Source organism: Mustela lutreola, chromosome 1 (genome assembly GCF_030435805.1).
Source record: "Mustela lutreola isolate mMusLut2 chromosome 1, mMusLut2.pri, whole genome shotgun sequence".
NCBI classification, from domain to species: Eukaryota; Metazoa; Chordata; class Mammalia; order Carnivora; family Mustelidae; genus Mustela; species Mustela lutreola.
This window is the reverse complement of record NC_081290.1, coordinates 46,908,973-46,925,534: the sequence shown is the minus strand read 5'-3', so window position 1 is coordinate 46,925,534 and position 16,562 is coordinate 46,908,973. Positions and strand designations below refer to the sequence as shown.

Below are 16,562 nucleotides of genomic sequence, written 5' to 3'. Positions count from 1 at the left end.
TCAGAATAAGAGAAAAGTTCTCCAGAATAAAGTTTTGAATTGTATTTATTCGCTTAAGAAAGCATGCTTTCTTCCTCATCTGTTTTCTTTTTTGGAAATTAGGGCTTTATTTTGGCTAATATAATTCTCCACTGATTTTATGATTATTAATATTTTCAAAACAAACTTCATTAATATGTGTGTGTTTTTTCCAAACCTACCCTTATTTTTTTGTCTCCTTGGGTTTCTAGGCAGAGAAAATTAAAAAGAAAAGAAGCACAGTCTTTGGGACTCTGCATGTTGCACATAGCTCCTCCCTAGATGAGGTAGATCACAAAATTCTGGAAGCAAAGTAAGAATGTTATTTTAGCTATCAGTTTACCTGTATTATGTTGAAATGTGTAATTTATAAACAGTTTACATAAGTTAACTTGTCATTTAAGCATGTGTAATTACATAACCTATACTAATTTTAAGAATGGGTAATTGTCACTGTCTGTTCATGTAGTTGCCCTGTTTAGTGCCATATTAAAGATTCTTTGATGCAACAAGTAATTACTACATTGGCTTTTTCAGGAAAGCGCTCTCTGAGTTGACAACTTGTTTACGGGAACGACTTTTTCGCTGGCAGCAGATTGAGAAGATCTGTGGCTTTCAGATAGCCCATAACTCGGGACTCCCCAGCTTGACCTCTTCCCTGTATTCTGATCACAGCTGGGTGGTGATGCCCAGAGTCTCCATTCCACCCTATCCAATTGCTGGAGGAGTTGATGATTTAGACGAAGATACACCCCCAATAGTGTCACAGTTTCCTGGTAAGTGATGAGTTCAAAAAAGAGAGTTTATACGGGTTTTCAGGTAACTTTCTACCATGCGTTTTATGAATCATTGACTTTGAAACCTATGATGAAAAATTTGTTCATTCATCATTTTCTTTTTTTTCCTTTTGTGGTTAATAATTTCTCTTTACTATGTGAGAATAATCAGGTGTGTATCTATATACATATATACATAGAGTAGTGCATCATACATGCTAAATATTGTATGAATGAAGTGCTGAGCTTTGAGGGTAAATATTCTTTCAAATGACAGCTTAATCTATAGTAGAAAGTAAAAATTAGGGGAAGATCTTGGTACCACTGACTAACCAACTGTGTGACTTTGGGCTGGTCTGTGATTTATTTGAAATTGCATTACCATTCCCAGTGGGCATGGGGTTTTCTGTTTTGCTTTTCCAGTTCTCTATCCTTTTATTTAAAGAGTTTATCCTGCTATATTTTTTACTCTTGTTGCACTGGCTCAGTTTACTTTTAAGCAGACTTAAACTGTGCTTACGTTTAGAAGAACATTTTTTTTGTTGTTGCTAGAAAATGGAATTCCTCTCAAAGGTGGTTTTAAAATGTACAGTTTTTGTATGTTGCCTTGTTTATGCTATAAACATAAAACATAAACAGAAATGTAAAATATGTAAAAACAGTATGTAAAAATAAATAAATGTAAAGCATAACTATAAAATATGTAAAAATTAAACATAAATATTCTTTGAATTTTTACACTGCTAGGAATATGTTTTAGTAGGAAGGTTAAATTCAGATATTTTAGATTTTAATCATTTTTAGAATTTATTAATATATGGAATTTTTGCAAAGTTTTAGAGAGTTGAATTTAAAATGGTATGTTCTTATATTAGAAATCATTTGAAAAACTTTTCATCCTTGTTATTGCCTGCCTGAATAACTTTCCCAGTCTTTGTGACCTTTTGGGAACTATAGATAAAACAAGATTCCAAAGAATAGAAAGCAGACTTTAATCACTAATTGGTTGAAAACTTAAATAGAAATTCTTGTTTTAAGACAATCAATCATGATATATGAACATTTTTCAGTTTGAATTTTTTTATCCAATTGTTACATTTTTCCTGATGTTATGATTTACAAAGGGTTCTAATTTTTAGAACAATTTTAGGAAATAAAGCCCTAAATTTACAAATAAATAGTGAATGACTATGCATTTGTGTTCATTTCTGTGGCTCTCTCTGGTTTAATGATAGAGAGGTAACGCAAGTCAACTGGGGAGGCACTAAACTCTTAACACAATAGAGAAGACAGGACAGATAATAAATGCTGTAAACCCTGGAATATGTGACCTTGCTCATCTCACTTGTTCTGTGCTGTGAAGTAGTTCCAGTGCAAAGTTATACCTGTATCTGGACCAGCTCTGCTCTTTGAATATTGTCTTGTCTTTATTTGAATTATATGCCCTTAAGCTTGCCAAATGCTACACTGATTCATAAGTGTATGATTTTGTTTGAAAACTATAGCTTTTAAAAATAACAGCTTCTCCTTAGAATCCATAATTATTCAGTATCAGTATACATGAAGATGTTTTCCCTAAGTTAACTAGTTTTTTTTTTCTTTCCTTTTTTAAAAGTTCTTTTCGATGGATCAAAACATCTATATGTGAATAGTTGTCTTAGGTTTTCAGTGACTGTGATATACAGAGAAATTTAAAATATGAAAAAAGTATGAGTTGATTTTTAGTTTGATGATTTAGAAGTTCTGTGACCAAATTTATTATCTGTGAAAAAAACTCTTGCCTAAGATTACACTTTGAGAGCTCTGCCTCCACCCAGTGGCACAGCAGTGATACTCCACTCTGCCTAGTTATGAAAGCATAATTTCTAGAGCTGATAAATGGGAAACTCCTGGCAGTCAGACTAGAGCTTAGAGTACGATGAAGGCCTCTTTATTTTGTACCCTCTGAGAAGTTTTAAATTTGTACCGTGGGTATGTGTAAATTGTCTAAGTGTGAAATAGTGGCAAGGAAACATACCAGTGGTATATTAAGAGCAAAGTAAAAGATTGTGAAACTATACACAAAATAATATTGTCTATGTTTAATTATGTGTGAAGAAAAAAGACAGGGAAAATATTATCAAATTTAGCTCTTTATGGGTAGGAAAAGAGATCATAGTTTTTTCCTCTTACTTTTATAGTATCTGCTAAATATTCATAGTGGGAAATGTGGTACCAATTTACTTAAAATTTCTTATTATAAAGTCATTCAGATGTACTTAAAAGTACTGAAAATTAAATGCCCACCTACTAAAGATAAACGATTTTAACATTTTTGCTCTATTCATCCCTTTTTCTGAAATAAACTGCTATACATATAGCTAAAACACATGGCCTCCCCTTCCCACTCTTCTCAAGTTGTATACCATTCTAAGGCCTGTTGTACTTTTATTACTTGCAGATGTACCTATAAGTAATAGATACAGTTGTTTAAAAATTTACATAAATTATCAAACTCTAGGTAATGTTTTGCAGTTCTTTTTGCTCACATGTATGTTGTAAATTTTCCATGTTCATATACAGCTTTATTAAGAATCACTGTAACTGTTTATTATGAGTTAATGACAGTGTATCTATTCATTATAATCACAAACCACAGTTTATTAACCCATTTTTCTACTGAGGTAGGCTCTTTGTACTTTTTTGCCTTTACAATACTGCAGCGAGCATCCTTACCTTTATCTTTTTGTGCATAATTTTGAGAGTTTCTCTGAGTAGACACCTAGAAAATGGATCACTTTTAGTCCTTTGGAGGGCTGCTGTTCCTAGTCATTGCAAGGTTGCTCTCAAAATAATTGTTCATTTTTACACCCACCTTTATAATAGTGCTTGTCTGCCCATATCCTCATCAATACTTAGAATGATCTGATTTATTTGTTTTGTAACTTGAATGGCTGTGGTATACCATAGAGTGATTAAAATTTTTATTTCCTTGATGACTACTGAGATTAATTTCCAGTTCATTTAATGGTGTTTGTATTCAGATTTCTTCCTTTCTAAGTTGTTTGTTCCTACTGTGGAATCTCTCCCAAGATTCCTTATTGATCCAGGAGAATTTGTCTTAATATTTTCCAGCTCTTTGATGGTTGCAGATAGCTTTTAGGCTTTGGCTTTTCTTTGTTACTCAGCTGTATTATTTATTTCTTTTATAACCGTAGGGGTTTTTAAAATACGTTTCCAGTGACAAATTTATGAAACTGATTTGTGCTTTTTACATCTTTTTCAGAAGATAACAGATTTGCTCTCTTAAAAGTTTCAGATTTGCTTTAATCCTTTAGTCTTTTAATCTACCTGGAAGTTATTTTTGTTTGTATTGTGAGAGAGGAATCTAAATACATCTCTGATGTATGGACAAACAGTTGTCCCAGCCTCATTCCTGGTCTGTCCCTACCGGTTTGTAATCCCACTTCTCTCCATTGGTGCACATGTGCATCCAGGCTCTCAGTTCTGTTCCACTGGTTCCATTCTGCTTTAGTTGCTATTTTATAGTTTATAGTAAGTGTTGAGGGTTGATAGGTCTGCATTTTCCTTTATTATTCAAATTCACAATTGCTGTTTAGGCCAATATGATTCTTAGGGATTCACTTATGAAGATCCATTGAGATTTTATTGGAATTTCTTTGAATTTATTGATTTGGGGACAGTTATTATTTATAAGTTTCATTTACTAGGATCTGCTTTTACATCTTTAAAATTTAAATTTTTCTCTGTACTCTTCTTGCACATCTTTTTAAAAAAGATTAATTTTTGGATACCCCATAGTGTTTTTTGTTTTGTTTTGTTATTGTTGTTTGTAGTTACACGTTACTTTTCTTTAAAAAATTTTTTTTGCTTGTTGCCGATGTAAAGGGAACTGCTATTGATTTTGCTAAGCTGATGTTACATACAGAAATACTAAATTCTCTCAGGAGTCTTTTGGATTTTTTTGTTTATGCAATAATAATAAGTTGTTTTTTTCTCTTTTCAGTCCTAATGCCTTCTTCCCTCCCTTTTCTCTCCCTAAGACCTTCAATAAAATGTTGCATAGAGGCACCTGGGTGGCTCAGTGGGTTAAGCCTCTGCCTTCGGCCCAGGTCATGATCCCAGGGTTCTGGGATCGAGCCCCTCATCAGGCACTCTGCTCAGCGGGGAGCCTGCTTCCCTCTCTCTCTCTCTCTGCCTGCCTCTCTGCCTACTTGTGATCTCTGTCTGTCAATAAATAAATAAAAATCTTTTTTAAAAAAATGTTGAATAAAAGCCGTGATTGTAGGCAATAATGATTGCCATTTCTGATTTCAAAGAGAATACTCCCAGTATTTTATCATGAAATGTGATTTTTATTTATTAAATTATTGTTTGCTCTGTGTTTTTGGTAGATTGCTTTTAAGTTAAGGAAATTTTATTCCTATTTTGCTAAGAATGATTCTTCTTTTAAATCATTGGCTGTTAAATTTTACCAAATTTTTTCCTGCTTAATTTGAGGAGATAACTTATATTATTTTTCTTTATTCTGTTATATAAAAGCAGCGCAGTGTGTGAATGTGCTTTGAGAAGTCAAGGGAAGGACAAAATAATAGTCAGTGTCAGGTGCTGGTCAAATGTCAGGGAAGAGTTGAGCTATCTGTTGAATTTAGCAACAAGGAAGTAGATTATGACTTTGTTGAGAACAGTTGCAGCAAACTATATGTGAGCACTTCCTACTTTCTTTGATGAGTGAGTTAAGGTGAAGTAGTGGAGAAAGTAACAGATAAAATTCTTCATAAAAGGGGAGAGAGGTTATGTCAATTGAAAAACAGAGTGAAGACAGAGGAGGGTTTTTTGTTGCTGCTGTTGTTTATCGGTTTGTTTTTTAGGTTTATTGTTCAGCATTGATTTTTAAATACTATTGGGAAAGAAGTTGAATATAAAGCTAACAGAAGCCCTAATCAGTAGAGTAAGGTGCTTGAACTTGGGGTCGAGAATAGGAAAAAGTGGAAGGAGCAGAATGTGTGAACTAGAAAGGTAGAAACGTGGTCAGAATCTCAATTGTCTGTCTTGACTTACAATATCAAAAATGGAGCAGTGATCTCAAGACAGCAAGACAGACTTGAAGAGTGAGTGACGGCATAGATGTTTTGAGATGGGGGGAACCATGATGAGTTAAGGTGTCGGAAGGTCTTATTTTTAAATGAGATTGCTCAAGTTTAATGATAGGTTGGCTTGATTGGTAAGGGAATGGCTGGGAAGTGATGACTGGAGTAGAGGTGGTAGATTCACACAGCTTAATAGTGTGAGTTTCAAAAGGAACACATTTTTATAAAAAGATGTAGGTATGAGGGTTTATAGAATGTTGGAGTGTGAGAAGGCCACCAGTGTGATGTTCTGGTGCTGCAGCCGAAGTTTTCTACCTGCATGAGACTGGTAGCAGAAACAAGATTATCTTAAGATTTCTAGTTAGCTCCATAGTAATCAGTGTTCAGGAAACAAGTTTTGGTCAGATCTTTGCCTTACTGGCTAGGAGACAGTATTTCAATGACTTGATTTAAAATTTCTTAGAGCAGGCAAACCATAAAAGACCCTTAATGATAGAGAACAAACTGGGGACTGATGGAGGGAGATGGGTAAGGAATGGGCTAAATGGGTGACGGGAATTAGGGAGTGCCCTTGTGATGAGTACTGGGTATTGTATATAAGTGATGAATCACTAAATTCTGTTATAATATGAAACCATATCACACCATATGTTAACTAACTAGAATTTATTTATTTATTCATTCAAAGATTTTATTTATTTATTTGACAGACAAAGATCACAAGCAGGCAGAGAGGCAGGCAGAGAGAGAGAGAGGAGGAAGCAGGCTCCCTGCTGAGCAGAGAGCCCGATGCGGGGCCCAATCCCAGGACCCTGGGATCATGACCTGAACCGAAGGCAGAGGCTTTAACCCACTGAGCCATCCAGGCACCCCAACTAACTAGAATTTAAATTGAAACTTGAAACATGAAAACAATAAAACTTCAAGTTCAGACAAGTCACGCTATCTCAAGAGATAATCTCAACCTATATTTTTTAACTGATAGTTTTCTTCTTTTAATGGTAAAATTCACACAAAGTTTTGCTACAGAGTACACGTACTGTATTGATTTTTAAATGTAAGGATTTATCATCATGAGCAAATTTTCAAGCCTGTGTAGTTAGTAATGTCATATGTAATGTTAGAGGCTCATGGGTTTATGTTTTCTTCTGTTTATTTTCTAGACCTGTTTTCATTTTTATTCTATTGTTTTTGTATTTCTTCACCTTCCTGGGAAGCAGTCCAGGTGGTAGAGGTGGTGACCATAGTGCAGTTACTCCAGTGAGTGCTGGCTCCATGGTGATGTGACCTGTTAGTGGAGGCAGGACCCTGACATGTGTGTCTGTGCTGTGCCTCGAAGCGACACTGGTCTCATGAGCCCGTTTGTGTGTTTCTGCTTGTTTTCAGGGACCATGGCCAAGCCCGCGGGGTCGCTCGCCCGAAGCAGCAGCCTGTGCCGTTCCCGTCGCAGCATCGTGCCAGCCTCGCCGCAGTGTCCTCGTGCCCAGCTCCCCCCTCACACGCCGCACCAGGCCCACACCCGGCACCCCCACCACCCCCAGCACCCGCAGCACTCCTTGCCTTCCCCTGACCCTGATATCCTGTCAGTGTCAAGTTGTCCCGTCCTTTATCGAAATGAGGAGGAGGAGGAGGCCATTTACTTCTCTGCTGAAAAGCAATGGTATTGGCAGTGAACCAACTGCAGTATATGTTGGGTGGGGTGGATGGGAGGTGGGCCTGGGATGGGGAGGAGCGACACTTTGGATTCGGTTTCTGTTGCTGCCTCATGAATTACCATAAACTTAGTGGCTTCAAGCAACATCCCTTTATTAGCTCTTAGTTCTGCATGTCAAAGTCCAAGCTTGGTGTGGCTGGGTTTTCTGCACAGGGTCTCACAAGGCTAACATCAAGGTGTTTGCCAGGCCTTATTCTTCTCTGGAGACTGGAGGGCCACTTCAGAGCTCATTTGGTTGTGACAGAATTCAGTTCTTGTGATTATAGCCCTGAGGTCCTGTTCCCATGCTTGCTGTTAGCGGGGGTGGGGGGGGCTCCATCTTCAAAGCACACAACAGAAGCTATCCCTTCTGTCAAGTCCCCTCTTTCCTTGGTATCTCTGACTTGCCCTGTCTCTAATCTCTGGACCCAATTTAAAAGACTCACTTGGATAATAATTTCTGTATATTAAGATAGACTAGTTTGGGGCTCCAATTACATCTGCAGAATCCCTTCTGCAGCACCTCTATTAGTGTTTGATGGAATAACTGGAAGAATATATGTGTTTACATGAAGACTAGAGATTTAGGGACCATCTTAGCATTCTGCCCACCATAGACAGTGTAGATATCTTGACATGCAACTGCTTAGAGACCACTGCACACAACTGACTCAAGTCTCAGAACACAGAATTGTCTTACAAATAGTTTTATTATAAAACACAAAGGCATAAAGTTAAATATACACAAAGAAACATTAAATATGACTGAATTTTTAAAATATTTATTGCCACTCAGTGATTTTTTTTCTGTTATATGCTAGTACTTACTAGCAAACAGGAAATATCAAATGGCCAAAGATAAAAGAAAATGTAAGAATTTGTATAGAATGGGTATAGCAGCAGTTTGTTCTAGTCCAGCTTGAGGACCATCATGCTCCATGAGACCCGTTGCAACTAAGGATATCTCCTTCCAAACCACATCTCTCTTTAGGAGTGGTGGGATATAAAGTGACAGGAAAACCAATGCCAGTTTCTGACTTTGCTCACACATTATCGCTATGCAGCTCTGAAGTCTTCCTGTCCCTACGTGAGAAACAAAATTAAAGGGAGGGGGCTCGATGCTCTCAGTGATCCTTTGTGGCTTCTCTTTATCATGTGATTCTTTTTTTTTTACATCATCATCAAATAATAATTTTCATACATGTTTGTTTTTATCTATAAGTGAAAGTAGATTTTATGAGAGAATATTCCCGAGGAGAAGGTCCAAGGTTTGTGTCCTTGTTACAGTTGGAGAATTTGGTGCAGCTTTGCTTGGGTAGCACTTTCTGATTAGCTTTTTGTATAACCTTTGCAGTATAACTATCATCACCCACAGGATGGCATTAGGGACAGAACCAATTTTGTGTGGCTTATGGAAATTAATAGGAAGACTCTAGAGTGCTGCTATCCAGTAGAATCTCTGCATTTGTGGAAATGTTTAGTTTTCATTTCAACTAATAGTGTTGGAAATTGACAGCTAGCTCATAAATAGAGAATTTAGCTGCAGAAGACTTTTCCTCATTTAGTCTCTTATATGTTTACATGATGAACCACTAGAATCCTTACAAAATAGTAATATAGTAATAGTGGTAGTAATAGTAATGGTAATGACATTTACCATTAGTAATAGTAATAACATTTACTATTTACTGATCTTTTATGTTCTATGCATTATGTGCATATACCCTCATTTAAATCTTACCTTGACTTGAGTCTTGTTATATAGGCATTAAACTGACATGAATTCACCTATACCTCACAGTGAGAAAAAAAGAAATAGAAAAATAACATAAATAGTACACATCAGGTCCAGTATTCCAAAGAATATATGCTCTAGAAAAAATGGGACACTTTAAGAGTCAGAGATTATACTGTACCTTATACCCCAAATATCACTAGTTCTGTGGAAGTAGCAACACTTCAGATTATTATTTGTTTTGGAATAAGGATGTTAGAATGAGGAATAATTTTAGAGATTAATCAAATACTCTGACAAGAAAATTGAGACCTGGTTAATTTAAGTGATTTGCCCAAGGTTGTGCGGCTGATTAATGGCAGGACCAGTACTGGAATCTAGGAGTCCGACCTTAGATCAGTATTCTTTTCACATACTATTTAGATTTTAGAGACTGTTTTTGAAACATTTTTAACCTAGCTTAGAACTTCACACACAAAGCAGCCAAACCACATAGCAGAGTAGAAAGTAAATTTATAAAATTGTAACTTAAATCATCTTCTGGCTCTAGGACTTGGACAGCTTCAGGAACAGTGATCTATGCTATACAGTTAATGGATGCCCAACTCCAAAAGAAGCTAACAGAAAAGTCCTTACCAGTAACCAACTGCTGAGTCATTTCTTCTTACCTAAACTTCCTCTTGTCCTCTGTTAGCATCTCCATTATCATATTGTAAAAGCATTTAAAAATGATGCAGCACATGTAACTGTATTACATGAAATCATCATTTAAGTCTTTATTTGCCCAGGGGATTTGGTACCTTCTGAGAGCTTGAAGTGTAATAGAAACAATCTGCCTATACATGTGTGAGTGAAGTACAGAGAAGTGATTAAATACTTTGAGTAAGATACAGATCTAAAATGGGGTATTAACATGAAATGCAAATCAGAAGTAATATCACTGCGTGAGTAATGATAGTAATCACAGGTCATCTGAGGTGAGAGATCATTCAGTTCATTTATTCTATAAATATGAACTTAGGTCCTTGCTGTATGCTGTGCACTTGCTAATAACAAGTGAGACAAGGTTCTGGCCTCGTTCTGGCTGGTGGATTATGATCATATGTGTCCTTGCCTTTTTCTTCGGTCTTCAGCTCTCTTCCTTCTCCTACCGTGTTTCTTCTGCCAGTTACTTTTTATCTTAACTCTACTTTTTATTTCTTAATCATTTCTTTCATAGAGTGAACAGTATTTGAATCCCATGTGGTACATACAAAAATAAGTAAGACATGATCTCTATTATCCAAGGTCTTTTCTCTTTTTCTTTGCTTTCATCTGTTTCATTCATTCATTCGTTCATCACATACTCATTAAATACCCACTGTGAACCTGCCTCTCACCATTCCAGTGCAGAGAATACAGAAGTTAGTAAGATTTCCTGTCCTCATTTTCTTTCTTCTGGAGAAAGTGACTATAACAAGTTAATATAAAATACCTTTTGAAGTAGTGGGATATTCTGGGATGCTAACTAAAGTCCGATAAAAAGAGAATACTGTTTTGACAGAGTGCCAAGGGATTTATCTCTAGAGAGAGAGCAGTTGAGCAGTGACCTGAATGACCTGGGGCATTAAGCCCTGTAGAGATGGAGGGAAGGAAAATAGGCAGAGGGAACAGCAAGTGCGTAGCCCCGTGGGAGTCATGGGATTGGCATCTTGGGGAGAACAAAGAGGGAGGCATAGTGTAATAAGACAGAGTGCTGGGGCCTGCAGCTGGAGCCATAGCCGTGGTCCTGATTGTACTGGGCTCTGTGGACTTGGGCACAGTTTTTGGATTTTTAGCCTGACTAGGGGAGGAAGCATTGGAAAGGTTTGAGCAAGTAAATGAATGATGCACTCGGTTTTTAAAAACCCCTTTGCATCTGTGTAGAGCAGTAGCTAAGAAGGAGGAACAAGAAGGGAAGCAGGGAGATCAGTTAGGAAGCCCTTGCAGTCACTGAGGTGACTTCACAGTAGTTCAGGAATAGGGATGGTAGCAGTGGGGGAGTGACAAGTGTTGGATTTGAGGGATATTTTGCAGGAATGGCTAATAGTATCTACTGTTTTTTGGCCTTGAGGTTGTGAACTTTATTATCCTTCTTATTTTTCTTCTCTCTTTACGTGGAGAAGGGGGGAATCAAAAGGAAATAAACTTGTGAGCATATATTGACTGTCTACTTCTTAAAAAATCAGGTAACATCACTGACTTTTGCCTCCCTTCACTCCCACTCCCCTGCCCCCAGTTGTACGTCAGCTTCCTTCTCCTGTTTCTAAACTTGGGAGATCTTACATTTTAGCTTAACTATATTCCTTTTTTCCTTCCTCAGGAAGCTAAATTTCATCAGTTCAATAACTAAGTAGGAAAAGGAGAGACCATGACTAAAGTTCATCTTTTAAAATATGTAATGTCAGCTATGATTTAGAAAGAAAAATACTCGGTGTTGAAACAAAACACCAAAGTAGCTGAGATTTAAAAAAAAAACTGTGAACTTTAAACATTTTCATTTCTCTGACAATTGAAGAAAGATGTAGCATGAGTTATGTTTCTTAAATTGAAAGATTTCATTGTTATAGTGTATGTTACATATTAAACATTGAGTTTTGCTAAGTTTATTATTTAAAATAGTAATCTAATTTTGTCAGCATATGTATGGACTTTTAGTATTTTTCCCTTTTTACATTTTGATGGATTAAAAATAGAAGTTGTTTTAGTTAGAATTAGTTAGCATGTCTGCTGGTAGTGTTAGAAAATACTGATTTAAAATGTTACCTTTGTCTCTGTCTCATCCAGGGAAGTGCCAGACACGGCCTCAGAATGTGACTCCTTAAATTCTTCCATTGGAAGGAAACAGTCTCCTCCTTCAAGCCTTGAGATATACCAAACATTGTCTCCTCGAAAGATATCAAGAGATGAGCTCTCTCTAGAGGATTCATCCCGAGGAGATTCACCCATAACTGCAGATATCTCTCGGGGTTCTCCAGATTGTGTAGGTCTGACAGAAACGAAGAGTATGATCTTCAGTCCTGCCAGCAAAGTGTACAATGGCATCTTGGAGAAGTCCTGTAGCATGAACCAGCTTTCTAGTGGCATCCCGGTGCCTAAACCTCGCCACACGTCCTGTTCCTCTGCTGGCAACGACAGTAAGCCAGTTCAGGAAGCCCCACATGTTGCCAGGATAAGCAGCATCCCGCACGATCTTTGTCATAATGGAGAGAAAAGCAAAAAGCCATCAAAAATTAAAAGCCTTTTTAAGAAGAAATCTAAGTGAACTGGCTGACTTGATGGAATTTATTGAAGTGGCATCTTTAAACTCTTTATCTCCCGTCCTCCACTCCCCCCCTTATTTTTTTTTTTTTTAATTTTAGGAATGTAACGCCATTGGGGCTTTCCAGACTGGATGTCATAGTGGACTGTCCCAGGGGCAACTGTCTACTGTCTGCCTATTTAAATGACTATATAATCAATTTGTCAAGCCAGTTATACTGAAAAATCATTAAGAGATGAGACAGTTTACCGTCATTTCTGCCTATTTATTTCTGCTTTGTTATTAGTTATGTATATACAACATTTTGTTGAAAGCCACTATGGACTTACAAGCTTTAATGGACTAGTAAGCCAGCATGGGCTTGCAAAAATTTCTTGTTTACCACACCATCTTCTTATCTTTCCACAGAGCTATTTACATCCTGGACTAAATGACTTAAAGTAAAACTAATTGCACTACCATTTTCCAGACTGGAAAAAAAAAAAAAATCTCTGCAAGTGAAACTGTATAGAGTTTATAAAATGACTATGGATAGGGGACTGTTTTCACTTTTAGATCAAAATGGATTTTTAAGTAGAACCTAGGGTTTCTAATTGACTTGATTTCTGGAAATGAAAACCCACGCTTTTATTATGGGAAGCTTCTATAAATGCATTTAATATTATAAAGTTTCAAGTCCTGCTGTAAAGATCATGTTGTTTTGTTTTTCCCAGGGCTTTCACTGTGATTTACTGCATTGCAGGCTGTATGATAAAATATAAATAATTTAAGGAGAGAAGGCTTGATTTCCTTACACATGTGGAAGAGTTAAGATTTGATTGAAGGACTGACATTCACAAGCTTAAACTGAGGTTGGGGACGTGGGAATTCAAGCACTTGTTTACAGACTTTGAATAACCGCAAAGAAGTTTGGTTTGTGAAGAATTTGTACTGTGGAAAAGATAATAAATTGGAGACATTATTGTGTGGGACTGTGTTGATTTTTGTTGATAACACTCCACTAAAAACACTATACTGTTTCTGGAGAGCTAAGTGAGCTGTTGTGTTGCTTAATTGCACTATAAGAAATAGTGATGTTTTGGAAGTTGTCAACAAATTTCTTTCCATTTTATATTGTTTGTCATATTTTTATGTAGTTTGAAATGTTTAAATGTTCTAATATCAAGATTAACAAATATAAATTTATGGTGCATTTAGATTGTGTTGTATTAATTTATAAAGTTTGGGGTTCGTTAAATCTCTAGGTTATTTAAGGGTAGCTTTTACTGTGAAGATCATCACATAGAGCGGCAAAAAAAAAATTACCAATAACGTCTGGGAGTTTTCGCCCAAACTACTTCTAAAAATTCAGGCATAAATGATTGGTTAATGCAGTATGGATGGACATTGGGATGAACAGTGGATACATATTAGCTAGAATGGCTTTTCAGCAGTATGGCTAAAACACGTAGTGTCCAACCCAGTCCTGCTTAGAGGAAAATGCCAACTGATCAGAAGTTTATGTGAGATGTGCTCCTAGAAATACTTTTATCAAGAATACGAAGGGTTTCCTGAAGTGTCCAAAAGTTGTGGTAGTTTATTCTCTTCAGTACTGTTGTTAAAAACTTAAGGTGTTGAATGATATATATATTCAATATATGATACATTCAATATATATGTTATATACACACACACACAGATAGTTAAATATTCAAGAGACAGTGCTGTAAAGGCAAAAAAGTTGATTAACTGAAATAAACACAGTGTTTTGGTCTAATCAGAAGGTATGATCTCCTGAAAGGTCAAGAGTTGAGGAACAATGGCACTAAAGCTGTTGGGAAGTGGGGGTAATGTGCGTAAAGCATTGAAAAGCATTCTGGAACGTTTCTTCCAAGTGAAGAAATATTTTTATCTTCTTTCTCCTTCTTACAACCAGACAGTAGTTCTTTCCTCTGAAAATTGCACAAGGTATGAGAACTTTTATAGTTTGTTAGATAGAAAAGGTAAAAGACCTATGGGGCAGGGAGTTGGGTGGGAGGAGGAAAGAAGGGCTCCAAGGGGCTCCCAGCAAGGCCCGCTGCCTGTTGGGTGTTAGAAGGGAATTCTGGATCCGAACCATTGGACGCCGGCACATGGGGGCTGGGGTGCAAGAGGCTGGCCTAAGTATAGTGTGGGCAGTCTAAGGGAATGCATGGTTTGTATGAAATTTCATGTTCTTGTGTATAAACAAATTCCACTAAAGGGTTTTTACTGCTTTATGTTGGTAGTACTTACTTGGCGTTAGTACAGTGTTCTATATTTGTAAATTCAACAGAGAATAATTAAGCTGTAGAAAGCCACAATAATTTCTGTGTTGCTTCATTTCCATGTGTAGAGTTGGGCATTAATATAAGTTTTTAAATTATCCATTCGTTACCTTACTAATTGTATAAGACTGGTGTTTTCTGATTTTAAAAGTAATACCCTCCTTATTATATAAAATGACTCATGATAGAAAAGTATAAAGAAGAAAAAGAACAGCAAGCAGGTTAAATTCTACTACCCCAAATAACTATTTTTAATGTTTTGGTTCATTTTCTGTCAGATTATTTTCTCTATATTGATATATATTTACATAATTGAAAACATACCATATATGTATTTAATTTTACATCATGTTTTTCACTTAATATAAGCATTTCTCCAACATCATTAAAAACTTCATGAGCATTTTAGTAACTATAATATGCCATTATATGGATTTATCATAACCTTTTTAATTATTCTTTTATTAATCATTAGGCTATTCCTGATCTCTGATATGCAAAATACTAGGATTTAATATTTATTGAGCACTCAGTGTACTAGGTGCAGTTCTAAACTCAAATATATATTCTCATATAATCTTTATACCTACCTTGTAAGGTAGGTACTGGCTTTTGTGGGGTTTTTTTGTTTGCTTTTTTTTTTTTTTTTTAATAATCATTTTACTGATGAGGAAACTGAGCCAGAAAATTAATAATGTGCTCAATGTTACATAGCTGGTAAATGGTAGTGTCAGCTTCTGAGTCATACCACAAATTCTGATCAACATTTTGATTCCTGAGAATATATATTTTGAGAAGTAAATAGAAAAGCCTAAAGAAAATATATATGTATGTATATCTAAACATCCATAGTTTTACATATAAAACTATACCTTGTTTATACCTTGAGTATAACTTTTTAAGGTTTCTTATATAGCTGTGTTTATAACCCCCCCCCCCAATACCAGAGTATTTCACACTGTAACTTTCTGAATTACCATTTGGTTAAAACTGCTAATTTAATTGGTAAATAATGTCTAGTATTGTTGGAAAGTTTCTTCATGTTATGTATTTTTCATTTCAGTTAATTGTCTATTCATGTCTTTTGCCCATTATGTTCCTGGGGTCCTAGTGTTTTTTGTCTTTCAAATGTAGCTATTCTTGTATTCTTCATTTACCAACTAAAACAGTGATTTTTTAAAAATTATATTCGTATTTCCATGTTTATTTTTAAAAGTAAGCAAAAGAGAACCTACATATGTTTTAGCCTTAATGATCTCCTATTTATAGGTCTTAAATGGTATTTCCCAAAAAACTTAACAGATAAGAGACAATATTAGAATCTTATTCAACAAATATTTAATAGCCTATCACATACCAAGCATCACAATCATCAGCTCTGTGGGTATAGAGACTAATGTGACCAGTACCTCCCCTAAAGGAACTCCTCAGTATCTAATAGGGGAGACAGATCCAACAAAAATCCTTGTAATAAGGACAGTGATAGAATATAAACCAAACGTCGGGGAGATGGGAGCTAATAGGGAGAGGATTTCTCTGCAGCTCAAAACTAATAAATCAAGGACAATTAAATGGTGCTAATTTGCTGAGGACATGGAGAAATTTGCTAGAACTGTAACAGGCCCCAGAGCAAGTTAGTTTTAGGGTTTCTACCAACTAGTAGTCTAGTTCCAGCAAATGAACTT

The 16,562-nt window shown here is 36.1% G+C and overlaps 1 protein-coding gene across 6 annotated transcripts in view; it reads left to right on the top strand.

Moving 5' to 3' along the window:
- The window catches only part of STIM2 (stromal interaction molecule 2), a 147,938-nt gene extending 131,875 nt beyond the window's left edge, over positions 1-16,063 (top strand). For all 6 annotated transcript variants that reach the window (XM_059164087.1, XM_059164071.1, XM_059164062.1 and 3 more), the window contains 4 exons: positions 231-331; positions 556-794; positions 7,271-7,544; positions 12,118-16,063. In XM_059164087.1, the coding sequence (XP_059020070.1) occupies positions 231-331; positions 556-794; positions 7,271-7,544; positions 12,118-12,595 (1,092 nt within the window). In that variant the 3' untranslated portion in view covers positions 12,596-16,063. The remainder of the gene's footprint in view (positions 1-230; positions 332-555; positions 795-7,270; positions 7,545-12,117) is intronic.
- Positions 16,064-16,562: the final 499 nt, after the last annotated feature.